The 15,146-nt window shown below is 39.1% G+C and overlaps 1 protein-coding gene across 1 annotated transcript in view; it reads left to right on the top strand.

Annotated features, from left to right (window-relative positions):
• The first annotated feature begins 31 nt into the window (after positions 1–31).
• cables2b (Cdk5 and Abl enzyme substrate 2b) overlaps positions 32–15,146 on the top strand; it is a 30,089-nt gene continuing 14,974 nt past the window's right edge. The window contains exons 1-7 of the mRNA XM_008318925.3: positions 32–955; positions 8,982–9,077; positions 11,775–11,852; positions 12,404–12,509; positions 12,620–12,788; positions 13,743–13,840; positions 14,712–14,818. Coding sequence (XP_008317147.1) covers positions 345–955; positions 8,982–9,077; positions 11,775–11,852; positions 12,404–12,509; positions 12,620–12,788; positions 13,743–13,840; positions 14,712–14,818 — 1,265 coding nt within the window. The 5' untranslated portion in view covers positions 32–344. The remainder of the gene's footprint in view (positions 956–8,981; positions 9,078–11,774; positions 11,853–12,403; positions 12,510–12,619; positions 12,789–13,742; positions 13,841–14,711; positions 14,819–15,146) is intronic.

Genomic DNA, 15,146 nt, shown 5'->3' with positions numbered 1-15,146 from the left:
TTAAAATAATATCTTTATTTTTTAACCTTTGAAGATGCAGGTATTTATAAACTGCTTTAAACAAAGAAGGCTACTTGTTGTAACAGATGCTGAACGGCACTATTTTGCCGTTACGGTTTTTATAGATAAAACGTATTTATTTACTTATTTACATTCCTTCACCTTTGATAAGTGTATCAACGTTACGTCGCGTCTACCTCCGCCTCGCTCATACTACGTCATTACGCATTGTGATCCTAACCAATGAGAGAAGAGTAAAGCGTAATGTGGTCTAGCGCCGGGTACAAAGATTTCACAGTTGCAGGCTTAGAGCCTACTGTTCACTTGACTTCCTCACTGGGACCATGGCGGCGGCTGCTGCCTGTGGCCAGCACAGCGCCGCGGTGCCACCGGCCAGCAAGAAGCCTCACACTAACAGGGAAAACAGCCGGAGAAACCGTGAGAACTCTCGCCGAAGACAAGCTGCTCTTTTGTTTCTCAGTAACATCTCCCTGGACGGTCGGCCAGTTCATAGTAACACAGCGGAGAACGCTGGAAGCCGCAGCCAAAAAGAGACCGACTTGGAGGCAGCGGACGCCGGCTGCTCTGCGGCAGCAGCGGCCGGCTTGTGTCCGGAGCTGGTTAGTGGTCATACTAGCAACGACAGGCTGTTATCTAGTTTGGCGGCGTCCGGCAATTGCGGAAACGTAAATTCCCCCACATCGTCGAGGACCGGAATCCTCAACATTCCGCCTATTCTCGTCCTGCCGTCCGAGCCCGGCATAGACGACTTGGGGAGCGAGGAGGTTCTGCTGGGATGTCGGAGAGGCTCCCTGTCTATACCGGTCAACAGCAACCTGCTCTCACCGTCTCCGTCTAACATCAGTCTGCTGCCTTCACCGCTGGGACACCGCAAGTCATCGACCCTTCTATCAGTTCAAAGCTGTAACTCCGTGTCCTCGGAGCCGAGACAGAGGTGAGTACATACCGATGACTTGGAGTTTTTGTACGCGTTATAAATCCTTCAGCATCATTTCAACCATCAGCTTAGAACTTTGGAAACATGTCTGTTGACACCAGGCTGACCCGCACGAGTGTTTGCTGTTGTTACTGAACTGTCACCAGGCTGACCCGCACGAGTGTTTGCTAACCTGTTACTGAACTGTTCAGATCGGCCACAGTTGCTCACAGTTCGACCGTGATGCTGAGAAAACCTTTCAGTGTAAACGTTGAGTTTCTAATGGCCTAGTGGTCACCAAAATAAACATGACGTCACTGGCTATTTACCAACTTGAACCTATGTTTCCTCCATGTCAGAAAGTGACTTAATGTGGTGACATTTTAGCTGACTGAGTCATGTCTTCAGGTGAGCCACCCTCAGTAAGCATCACGTATGAAAGGCATGAGTAATACGGTTGACTTTTAGTCAAGGATAATCTTAATCACGCTCTCTTTTATAAATGACGACTTGTGCTGGTTGGTGCTCACTCCCCTGACTCTGTCCTGCTGGATTATCGAGTGAATGCTGTAATGTTGTTGTTTCTACAACCTTGAAAAGGACTCAGTTGTGTGTTGTTTTGATAGTTTGTTTAGACACTGTCTCGTTCCACTCTTACTAAAAATGAAACATGACAGTGTAGCACGCCAGTGGATTGTACATCTGTTTAGGTGTACTGCACCTATTCAAAGTGGTTGAACACAAAAAATCCAGAACATTTTTTTCCTATCTGCACATTTTAAATGCACCTAGTTTCCACAGAACACAAATGGCAATTTCTCAGATGTGACTAGCTGTAGCCAGATATTAGTGGGGTTTTTTACATTTACTGGTACATACAGGTAAATACCAGAAGTCAAAATTTGATATCTCTGCTTATTTTAAATTTTAGTTAATGATAAAAGATTCAGTACAATATTATCTGAAAGTTTTGGTAAACCTTTCAGCTTCTCTGCTGCTGATTTGCTCATACTACATGCACAGCAGAAAATAAATATTTACTTTCCACAGGTTACTGTTAGAAAAACAGTTCATATATGTTTGGGGAGTCACACACATTGTATGCCTTGAATGCAATTAAACTTCATACCTGTCAGACTGACTGTACCTGTAATGCTTCAATCCTTCATAGCTGTGGTGGAACAAATACAGCTCTACGTCCACAGACACAATGTCTTCTAGGTCCATGGTAATAATGGTCCACAGCAGCCGCTTTTGTGCATTTTCTTGTGAATAATGGTCCACAGCAGCCGCTTTTGTAGATACATCTTTTCACAACTCCCCCCCCATCTTCCCCAGGTGGACACATTTACAGATTTTTTCAAAACTTCAGTTAATTTTTTAAATACAGGAACTACTGCAAAATTGCTATTCTAATTTTTTAAAAAGTGATAAAATTACAAATGAGTGCATTTTCCCCAGTTTGGGAGGAGGAGTTTCCTCTGGTTCTGGGCTGCAGTTCTTTAAAATATATGATTTTAAAGAACCTCCATTAAGTCTTGTTACTGCTGGGCTCAGTGTTAAAAGAAGACAACTGTTTGTTTTTTTGTTTTTTTTTTGCTGAAAATAAATTTAACAAACCAGCTTTCTAAACTTATAGCTATATGTTTTGAAAGCTGTCTTTTTTCTTTTATTTTCTGTGTAAATCATTTTCTTTTGTAAATTTTCTTTAAATGCATAATTACATAAAGTAAATGTACTTGGTCATAAATATCAATTCAGACCTAATTGCTACAAATGTTTTTTTCAACTTTTATTTACAAAAGTACAACATTTGTGTTTGTTTAAGTTTTGTTATTTACATTCCATAGTCTGTAAGTTAATGGCATGAAATAGAAGACACAGGTCAAAGTTTCAGGGTAACATTTTTTTTAGAGCTGCAGTAATATTGTTATGCTTGGTTGCATTTGTTTTAAATGTCAAATATGATTTTAACAGAACCACAAAATGTTATATAAACTTGTGGAGGGGAAGTGAACACACAGGCGGTTAAAAACCACCAACAGGCAAAGTGAAATCCACCTGTCACTGCACGTTTGTTTACCAGCCCACCACTGCTGAGAGCAACAGAGCTAATATACACACATACACAAAATATTTAACATATTTCAGAAAAAATACATAAAATGTTTAATGAACACCTGTTAAAGTTATTGAGAAAATTTTTTTTTTTCATTAATGCATATCTGTTTTTGTATTTTCGTGGACTTTACTGTCAGATGTTGGATATATTGATTAGATAAGAGAGAGGTGCAGCAGAGAAAGGATGAGGGAATGATTTAATATAGATAGTGTGGTTGTGGACTTTTTATTGGTTTGTGTATGCACGTGCAGCAGCGTATGAATCCTACTGTGTACTGGCCGTGGCTCAGATACTGCTGCTTGTCTGAGTGCTGATGGATGGATCCGCTTCATGTTGGTAGCATATAATTGTCAGTGCGGCTTAACCTATTTGCACCTAACAACAGCTTGGAAATCAGATTACAAGTCATCAGTTAGACTGTTGCGTAAGCCACAGCCAGCATGTGTAACCGCGCAGCTACTGAACAGCCCGACTGAGGTTCCACCTGCAGCGGTCTGCTGGAGAAGAACCAGGTGTCACGAACATGCAGAAAAACACTGTCATGATAGTTAAAGTTGTCTGCAATTGTGGAATGCCATGTTTGGGCTTTATGGAAATATTCAATGAATACAATGTTAAAGTCGCTGCTGTGACTTTGACAGCCATCTGGGGCTCTATTTAAAGATCACCTCCCCCTTCTCTGTGATAAAGTTGCCACTCCTGCACACTATCATCATACACACTCACACACACATTTATTAAATGGACTTGGGTGAAGTCCTGACAGCTAACTAGCTAGCCATCAACAAAGTAAACAACACAATCTCTTAATGCAGAGAATGACTGAACACACTTGGCTGGTTACAGAGACCTTTGAAAACTGAAAGTTTTAAAAGTGTTTTTTTTTTTTTTTTTGCATCATCAGACATGATGCAAACCTTAGCATGAGACAAAATACAGGATCCTTGTTTAGCATCTATTTTCCATTGTGTCAGCATTTCACCATTTCTCTTTTATCATGTGGGAAAACTGACATATGCATATTTACTGATGAAAATCGGTAGAGAACAGCATTGTTGTGAGCGGTGATGTATTTGCCGGTAATAAATCACTGCCTAAATGAGAAAGAAAAAATATTTGTCCGATAAATATATTTTTATTAGGTCTTTATATCCTTCTGTCTGTTTATTTGGACCAGACCAGACCAGACTAAACTGAGTGTTGTCTCCTGGCACTGTGTCAAGTGCTACAGGGATTCTGGCATTAGTCAGACATTATTAAGGCTGGTGATTTGAACGGTTCCTGGCTCATTTCACTTCTCTTGGCTTTATGTCAGAACACCGGAGAAGATACTAAATCCATGGGAGTAGGTTAGGAGGAAACACTGTCAATGGCTCTGGGCCAAAGTATCTGGATAGTTAAAGCAATGCAGTGGTTTAAAAGAAGACTGTTTTACAAATGAATGTGAGTGATTTCTGTCACATTGTGACTTTCTACAAATTATTTTTGTGACTAAAATGTTAATTAAACACCTGATCAGTAATGTAGTTGAACATTTAAAGAATAAAAAAAATGTGTTTATAGATGGATTTTATTCTTTTTCTTCAACATAATCTAAATCAGTTGAACTAAGTCTAAGGATGTGGCACATATTCTTTTGATTTAATCACATTTTTTATTTTTTTTTAATCTAAAGATACTCGTTGTTGCATTTTTGCATGTAATCCTGTTGTCCATTCTTTCAACATAAATAACTTCAGCTGCTCCAAGTGTTTATAGCTGCAATCCTCTTATGCCCTTCATCACAACGTTCCAATCTTTTTATTGGAGACAGATGGACTGAAGACCTGTCAGTCAAGCACACACTAAAGTGGTTTATTGCAAGTGTACCAACTTTTGTGGCAACCGACTGTGCACATTATTTGCGGATGCTCTAAGGAGACCGACTGTGATCGTGATCCAATTAAATCTGTCAGGCCAGTCAGTGTGGTGACTTTGTCACCTTAGTGATTCCCTGAGCAGAGTCAGCTGTACTCAGTTCATTTATCTGCCGCCTGTGTACATCTACTGTGACCGTGACCCCAAGGAGTCAACATCAGTGATGTTCCTAGTTGGCTAACAAGATCTCAGCTGTCCTCTCACACACTCATAAACCTTTCTAGGACACTACGTCTAGTAGATCCGTATGGTCTTCAGTTGACTTCACAGATTTTGTTAAGAGGAATTAAGTGACAAGTGACTGCAGTAACTCTCTGTCTCCACCTGTTTTCACATCTGTTGTGTGTCAGTTGTTTTCAATGCATGAGGTGCATTTCCCCTGGGGGGCGCAAGAGAACACCAGGGAAGGCGCGAAACACGGGAAATGAAAAGTGTGTGCAGACATCTTAACTAGGTAACCATGATGAGAAGAATTGGATGGATTTGTTTGTTACGTACAGTGAAAAAAGAGAACAAGAATCTAATCTAAAAGAAAACGGATAAAGTTGGGGTCACCAACTATATTTGTCAGAAAGACAGAATTTTCTAGACAGATACCTTGAGGGACGGACACTCGGTACAAATTGATGATGAAGACCCAGTTCTTGTGCAGACTGACTGAGATTTTCCTTTGAACTCTGGATAATGCAGTAACCACTGGGAAAAAATCTCAGGCACAGCGTGTCTGGGTTTCAACCCTAGAATGTGATTTGTTATTTAAACTACTGCGTCGTCAATGTCTGCTTACACAATGGCTGCTGGCAGGAAATGTCTAAAAATAGAAACTTCCTTGTTGATCAGTTTCAGATTCATAGTTTATTTATAGTTGGCGCTGAGTCTTCGTTTACACTCCTGAACACAACTCGTTTACAATTTTACACACAATTTTTCATCTTTGCTTAAGAACTTCAATACTTTGTCACCGGAGTCGTTGCCTGAAACAGAAAACTAATCAGACAAGTACAAAGTTAGACACACCCTCTGGGCTAGTGTACACACACACACACACACAATTAGAGACACTGACTTTGAACTCACAAAATAAAAGTCAGAAAGGAGTTGGAATCCGGCTGACATCATGTGTGTAAATTGGTGTGTGCATGTGTTGTTGTGCTTGTCCAAACATGTACTCCTCTGCAGTAAACAGCTGAACGTCACTCTCCACACCCTGAGAATACACATGGAACACGGAGTCACAATTCTTTCAATTTTTTCAATTTCAGTTGTTGAAATTTTAAACGTATCCATAAGTTTTTGGTACTTGGTGTGTGATACTCAGTGATACAGCTGTGGACCCGTCACATCCATTCTGACTCTAATCGCTTCAGTCAAACAGGCGATCCAGATGTTGTCATGTCCTTTTGCTCTGTGGTCAGACTCTACTAGTTGAAAATGAAGCAATTAAAAGACATCACTATAGTACTTAAAGATGTCAAATATTTATTTGAGTGAAGTAGTATATCACGTTGATAATAGATACATTTTTTGCGTAGTAATCACTGATACTATCATTCCTCATCCATCATCAGCATCAACAGTCGCTGCTCTGATACTATCATTCCTCATCCATCATCATCATCAACACTCACAGCTTGACTCCTAATTTCCCACACCACAAACATTCCCGAGCATTCCAGAATGTTTGGTAATGGCTGTTCCCATGAATATTGAACGCTGAGAAGATTCCGTCATGTGACCTAGAATTTAGCCAATACCAAAATAGAATCAACAGAAATAGACTCATTGTAGGAGCTGCTGTTCTGGTTATTTTTACTTGGAGTCTAATTTTAGTCTTCCAAGAGTTTACTGTCTGATTCAAATCTGAACTGGAGTGTCAGTCAATGACCATGACAAAGGTTGAGATATTTGTGTGCCATTCACTTATGTTACGGATCTGAAGGACGTCAAGGTTTAAAGTGAACTTTGTCCTCTTTTTGTCCTCTTTAAAATAGGGAATGAAAATAATTCTGTTTAATTTGAGTTATGACAAAAACATGAACACATTTCAGACATTTGTTTAACAGAGTTGTTGTAAGAACTGAAGATAATGAGGGATAAACAGCTTAAACAGCCTGTGGCGTGAATTCATCTGGTCAGTACAGGAACAGATGTGCTGTGCTGTGTGTGTGTGTGTATTTACTGCTGTATAACGGTTTGTGCATTTCACGTCTTCATGTTATCCATCCCTGTTTTATGATTGAAATTAAATAGTACTAAATTGTTCTTTTTATCTAAAACTGTTACCTCTGCAATCTACACTGATGGGTAGAAACAGGTTCATAATGTAGACTTTCACATGTGGTACGTCAGGTAGCCTCGTTGGCTAATGTACGTATGACAGTGTGTCAGTGACAGCTATTATCAGCTGAGTGCTGTAGGTGTGTACTGATACCAGTATGTTGTATGATATATGATACCATACACAGATAACAGTATTGATTTCAGGACAGCTACTTCACTGAAAGTTGACAACTTTGTGTGTTACTTTGTTTCCTGCAACATGGGAACAGTTCAACACAGTTTAAGCAGACAGTGTTTTAACTGACATGTACTGTTTGGTGTAAAAGCTCTGCTCACTGTCTACAACTTGAAGAAGTATCCATACTCTTTATGGACAAGTACACTTATAAAAAATACTAATTTTGTAAAAATGGTACCAGGACAACCCTGAAATGTACTGAAGCAGGCTGTGGCTCAGCTCCTCATCACGAGTCCGTGTGGAATTACATCAATAAACCATTTCACTCTCCACAAAGCTTTCCTTATGTAATTTGTGCAGAATGAGGCCTGGCCTCCAATATTTAAATTCCATTATAACCATTGCAGTATTTTTATGAAAGACCACAGCAAATCACAGACGCTGCCTTTTGCACATTTCTTCATAACAGTCTTAATGACTTTGTGACATTTTTTCAACATTCTGAGAGGTATTGTTTGTAAACTGACAAACGAGTTGGAAAACACAGTCCATCAGATGAGAGTCTAGGATTTGGTAGATTTTCCTATCATTAATAATCTAAATAACAATAGACATTTAAACCCAAACAATCTTTTTTTTTTTCTCCTTCGTCAAGTGTTAAACTGTATCGTTGTGTGTAAAGTGTCGACGAAGCAGTTTTTATGTAGTCGTGAGATTCCATGTGTTTTTCTTAGTATAAATGCATCTGTGGATTTAACATGCACGAACCTGCACTTCCAGTTCGTGTGTTCCCTGTTCATGCTAAAGGCATGCTGATGTCAGAAATGTTATGTAACCTCTGTACTGTGAGTCAGCCTGAGCTCCCCGTCCTATTTTCAAATGGATCTGCTGTTTAATCCACAAGGTTCAACTCAATCTGGCTCAGAGCCTGACCTTTGGCAGATACCAAAAGATGGACAGGAAGACGGCAAAATAAAAAAAAACAAAAAAAAACAAAACAGGATTTTGTTATAGTCCAGAAAAAAAATAGTAGCAGTGAGGCGAGTATTTAAGCAGCTCATTGTTCTTGTGACAACTGGCCTACAGGACATTGGTGACTTATATGTAGTTTTGTTTTATGACCAGCGTATAATCTGTTACTGTATTAGCCACACCCGTGCTTACTGAACAATTACAATAAATTAAAAAAATGCCTATTATTTTGAAATTATTGACACAACCGGACAAACATATAAACCACCATCCCTTTGTTGTATACATTCTTAATGGCTATAGACGGAGTATGGGTTAATTATGAAAATCCTTATTTGCCTCATTTTTTTCTTTAAATCTGGTTGGAGTTTAAATATGTGACCAAGTAGTTGAACCATTATTTGCTAACACACAGGTGTTGGTAAGGCTTTTGTACAATCTCTCAACAGAAGGGTTTATTGGCTAAGAACAAGTGGATTTTTTTTTACTTAGTCTGTCACAGAGATACATTCTAGTGTAACATTGTTTTATGTTCATTTTTTTAAAGTCTCTGTCTTTCTCTGTCCATCTTCCAGGACCCGTAATCTCTCTGGTGGTTCTCCCAGACCTCGACACAACAAGAAGACTCACTTCATAAAAAATATGAAACAGTACGACACAAGAGGCAGCAGGTAAGACACACACTCTCTCTCACAAACACTTTTTTTTTCCAGTTTTTAGCAGATGCAGTACTACAACAAGGCAAATTTGTTTCAATTTCAATATGCAGAAAATGTTAGTGAACCACAGCCCAACCTCTTTACCCCTACTTTAGAATTCAAGATAAGGGTGATCTAATCCTGATCCTTACACGTACTACGTCACACTAACTCTTGAACCTCAAAATATCTGTTGACTCATGTTCCTACAAGGACATCGTGTTCCCACAAGGATAATATTTTTGGGAAGAAATGTCCTAAACAATATAGCTGCACACAGCCTGACAGACAAGCAAACACAGAGACAATGGGATGTTTAGAACCTGAAGAACCCTGAGCTGATGCACAGTTGAACTGATGGAACTCTAATGCTTAAATCAGCATTGATTAACCTCCAGAGGCCTGTAGACAAGCTGGATCTAAAACATACATTTCTTTCACATACTACAGGGGACCAGTCACTGGAACAAAGAGATAAAATCGTTGTGATTTTGTTGCTTTTTGTGGCGTTAGATTCCTAGATAAGGGAGTTCATGCAACATACCAGTGTTGATTGTGTCTGAAATGAAAATATTTACTTTTTGTGTGTGTTTTAACAGTATTAGATAAACTGTACAGTAGGTCAGGTCTCCAGCCTGTTACAGTGCTGTGGTGGCACATGCTGTACAAACACAGCGCCTGATGATACAGTGTGTTTTAATGATGATTAAGGACAGAGAACAGTGTGTTTTTATTCCTGTGTTTATGTCTCGTGGCCTCTCAGAGGTATTAACCTCCATAGAGCAGTGCTGCTCGCCTGGTTTGTGTATCAGAGGGAAATGTTTTCAGGCGTTACTTCTTTGAACAAAACAGAAATTATGGAAAATAATTAATAAATGTAGATGTGAAAATGATTAATTCCCCTACAGCATCAACCTCTTTTGGTTCAACTTAAAGAAATTGACCTAAAAAATAACACCCACTTAATCCAGATTACATTAAAGAGACAACATTAACCAAAATTTAGCACAATATGCAAAGTTGGCACTAAATTGCCTAAAAATGACGACATCATCTTTACACATTTTCACACTTCAGAGTTTGGTATTTCAATTATTAATACATTTGGTACAGTTATGTTTGTGCAGTGACAGTGACGGTTCTCTACAGCACACTTGTCTTTTCCCATTCATCAGCTGACACACACTTGCACACACACATACTCACACGCAGCTTAGTTCAGCAAGATGCATGGGAAAGTCAAGAGCAGGAAGTCACCAGAGAGCTCAGTGGAAAATCAGTGGAGGCTTCACAACAGATCGGCTGGAAAAGTGACTCTCATGGGAATTCTATCGTCTTCACTCCGCCATTTATCACAACAAGTTTCATAACACTGGGGGCAGATTATTCCATAATTATCTTCTACTGAAAACACACAAATGTCCCACCCAACCTCTAAGCCCGTAAAACAAAAACAAAACAAAAAAATCACTACTGAGCCTCAAGAAAACAAGGGAAAACAAGGACAAGAAAAAGAAAAGTTTTTTTTTTTACAAATTCTAATTAAGCGAAAATTAACTGTTAAGGCAGATGATGAGTGACAAATGTAATGATTTTCGAGTTTACTGATTCATTGTTACGCGTGTGGTGGGATTGACAATAAAACGGTCAAGCTATATATGTTCTAATAGATAAAATGTAAGTTTTTGAGTTTATTACTTTTTTGATTCATTAATAAATACACTCTGAAATCATGGAGCCTTCGCTGAAGGGTAGAGGGGCTTTGCTGCTCTTAACTGCTTCTATTTTAAAACAATCGCCCCCCCCCCCGGGAGAAAGATTATCTGATCAGTACAGCAGTGTCACTCTGACCTGGTGATGTGACTAATAAACCTCATATGTAGGAATGTGAAAAGAATAGAACAGAAGAACAGAACGTATTAGAACAACATTGGTTGCGTTTTACCAAAGTCACAGTCCATGTCCTGACGGTGCTGGAGTGAAGATACTGTAGCAATGTTAGCTTCACGGTGAAGGTCAATGCCTCAGGTCTGTCTTTGGTGTAAGATTTTCTATGAACAAACTCTGACAACAATTTTAAATAACTGCAAACTATACACACTGTACAATCACAGAAAAATTTAGTTTTCTGTGTCCTGATCAATGTCCCAGAGTGTACATCCACTGCAGGCTGTGTTCAGAATTAAAAACACTACCACATTAAAGCTCTAATTCTGGTGAAATAAATGACCCCTGTAGGGCGAGTCATATTTTACAGTCAGGTCAACTAAGTGATTTTTAAAATAAACAACTCTTGGAGGTCGACGTGATGCTTAATGTTGTGTAACAAAAAATAAATGATGATGATTATAGTTGTCACGATTAAGCTCAACAGAAGAATGGTCATTTTAAATTTCAAATCTTTTATTATGTTGAAAAAGAAAGGGGTGATTTAAACTTAGATTAGGTTTTTCCACTCCAATAAATAGACTCCAATATAGAGAACTCCCCCCCTGCTGCCCCCCCGCCTGCTGCTGCTTCTGCTGCTGCTGCTGCTGCTGCTGCTGCTGCTGCTGCTGCTGCTATCTACCATCCTGTTAATGTTGTGTCAAGTCTGCTTTGTGTAAGGCGTTACAGGTGGACAAATGTCACATCATCACAATCACTGAGATGTGTGTGTTTATGTTTCAGGATTGTGCTTATCTGTGCAAAGAGGTCTCTGTGTGCTGCCTTCTCTGTCCTTCCATATGGAGAGAGCTTCTACCTCAGGTAATTATCACACACACACACACACACACACGTACTTATGTACAAAGACTGCTGTAGTTGTTAGCAGCCCATGGTTAATAACCTCTCACTGATCTCACGTTATCATTGAAATGCTAAAACCAGTGAGGTCACTGGTAGCCACTTCCTCATTTAGGATTTTGCAAATTATTTATTCATGTCCCTACGTACACATTTTTATACTTACGTGTATATATGTATATATTTATATATATATTATGTATATATTTATATACATATATAATTTGTTTAAATGCAGTATATTTGACCTAATTATAGTTGATTCTGATGAAGCCGCTGGTTCTCAGGTGTCTTTATGACTTGAACTGCCTTCACATGAAAAAAAAGAAAAACTTCAGTCTTATGTTCTTTAGACAGAGTGTTTGGGTAGGTTTTTAGGGGGAAAAAAAAGATTCTTCAGCGGGGAGAAATAATTATTATTATGGTGGGAGGGGGACAAACCACTTTTTAAGGACATGCTGATAATTACTGTGCTCTGTGGTCATAATAACCACCAATGTCCCTCACTCCAGTGACCCCACATTAAACCACCCGAGGAGGAGACACTCATCCGGAAACATCTCCACCCTGGAGATGCTGCCAGGGCTGGAGGGCTTCCACCTGGATACTTACGGCAGGGTAGATAAATCAAACACAGACGTCACTTAGACACTCACACTTTGTCCTTTCAGTTTGTTGACTTCTTCATTCATCTGCCTTACTCCAGTCGTTTTCACTTTCTGTTTCAGTCAGTGTCGTACGCCCAGTTTCTGTATCCTACTAATGCTCTGGTGAGACAGAAGCCCTCATCGACCAGCGACCTGAACCTGCAGATCCCTGTGTCCAGGAGCACACGCAGCATGACAGGCAGGAATTGTCCACCCAGTCGGTTGAATAGCACCGTGGGCTTGGACCTAGGTAACGCACAAACTTTTACTGTATGGTATTTTGGGTGTGTAGCTGACGTTTCTGCAGGCAGGGGGTGCTATAAATACCAGCTGGATGCCTCTGCCAATAATCCAAGTGTAATACTACAGTTCTATTGTTTATATAAATGTGTTTCTTATTAAGTTAAAGAAAAGCTGTCATACCAAGGATTTTGTACCAAAGATTAGTTGGCCAGAACTAGTGAGTATCGTGGACCGGTACCACCGCAACAATCACTGAGGTACTGTTGAAGAACAGTAGATTTTTATTCTGTTAGTGCTGGGAGGTACTGTTGAAGAACAGTAGATTTTCAAAATAAAAGATCTTTAGACTTTATTCTGTTAGTGCTGTAGTCTGAAAGACTTATAAATGGAAATAACGGTATCTCTATAATTAAATTAAAATTATAAAATGAATGAAAGGTATGAATTCTTACCATGCGACTCGATTCAAAATGACCCACGAACTGGTACTGGTCTGCGAACCAGGGGTTAGGGACCCGTGCTTTAGCATAAAGCTTCAACTTTCTGAAGTTTCTGTACTCCAGTCTACTACTGAAAATGCACAATACTGTTCAATATCTTCAAGTTACAAAACGAAATCACAGTCAAATTCAAAATATCCTCCCCTGGCGTGCACAGTAATGAATGTCTGACACAGGAACTGAGACAGTGACGCACACAGCTGTCTTGTGTTAATGAAAGGTTCCAGTTCAAATCCCTCAATAGAAGGTTCCGTCACTCGGTGTGTTTATAGATAACGGACGTGACGCCCATTGTGTTTACAAACGTAAGCACACATGTTGGAGATGTAACGAGGATGACGCTTTAGTGCAGCTGTTTCTTCTCACTGCAGCCTGCAGTTACTCTGGTAGGCTCAACCTTGACTTCCTGGATAAATGTTGTTTGTTATCTGAAAACTCCCCTGATTGTGTGTGTTGTTCAGGCCTGGATGATGTGACAGACTACGACGCCAACCTCCTCAGTGACCATCAGTGGCCATGTGGAAAACACAAGAGGGTTCTGATCTTTGCCTCATATATGGTGAGAAAAAATGTTTTAATGTTCGATACACCACACATTGATGATCGGAACGTGTTAAATAGTACAACAAATATGTATTTAAACATGGTCTTTGATGACGATGTACGTCAGAGAGGATTATACGATAGATGTTTCTGAAAGTAATCAGTTTACTCACACACGGACACACACACACACACACAGCTACTTTATTAGCCTGTCGACAGCAGCCCAGCTTCATCCCTTCACTGAGATGAATTAAAATCGCAGAGACACACTGTGTCATTACAGTGTAATCCATCAAAGAAGATTACATCTAAGGTCGGCTGCTATGTCACTGACTGTGTGTGTGTGTGTGTGTGTATCAGTGTGTTTATTGTTTAAAACAAAGATACAGCACAAACTAATATTGTCGGTGAATTTCTTAGTGTTTTCTCCACAAGAGGTCTGACGTTAAACAAGGGTTGACATCAGTTTGTTCCGTGCAGTTCCAGCTACAGACGGTTCTCTAGGATTAGATAAAGTCATGTCTTTAACACTTTAGCAGGTTGTGGTTCTGTCAGACATCCTGCTGACTTGGTTGTGTTTCAGACACAAGAAACATATTTAATGGATATTTATAAAATCTATATATGTATATTTTTATTTCTACATTATATTTCTGCATATGTATGTGTATATATATAAATATACAGTTTATATATGCTTAATCTTCTCACTAAGTTAATTTTCATCAAACAATGCGAAATGTTTGAATGTTCTTCTGTTCAACCTCTGTCAGTATTGTCTCCTCTTTCCTGTTTGTGTTCTGGTCATACTCCACTCCTTTCTTTTCTGCTTTGTCTTCCTTACCTCACCAGACTATTTTCCCTCCCTTCTTTTTTTACACCAGACCACAGTTATAGAATACGTCAAACCGTCAGACCTGAAGAAAGACATGAATGAGACGTTCAAAGAGAAATTTCCTCATATAAAACTCACACTAAGCAAAATTCGCAGGTAAGTTAACACGCACACTACAGTACATTTTTGTTGTTAAAATCCAGAAAAAATATACTTTTTTGGTAACCCAACCTTTGATCACAGTAAATTACTATACCAATAAGATCCTGTACAAACCTCCGAAAATAAAAGTTTCTCAAAAATGACTAAAAATACACTAATTTGCCTTAAAATACTTAGCTATACCCATTTTTGTTGTTAAAATTCAGAAAAAAATATACTTTTTTGGTAACCCAACCTTTGATCACAGTAAATTACTATACCAATAAGATCCTGAACAAATCTCCGAAAATAAAAGTTTCTCAAAAATGACTAAAAATACACT

This window comes from Cynoglossus semilaevis, chromosome 10, assembly GCF_000523025.1.
Source record: "Cynoglossus semilaevis isolate Cse_v1.0 chromosome 10, Cse_v1.0, whole genome shotgun sequence".
NCBI classification, from domain to species: domain Eukaryota; kingdom Metazoa; phylum Chordata; class Actinopteri; order Pleuronectiformes; family Cynoglossidae; genus Cynoglossus; species Cynoglossus semilaevis.
Note: the sequence above shows the minus strand (reverse complement) of the source record. Positions and strands in the feature narration are given on the sequence as shown.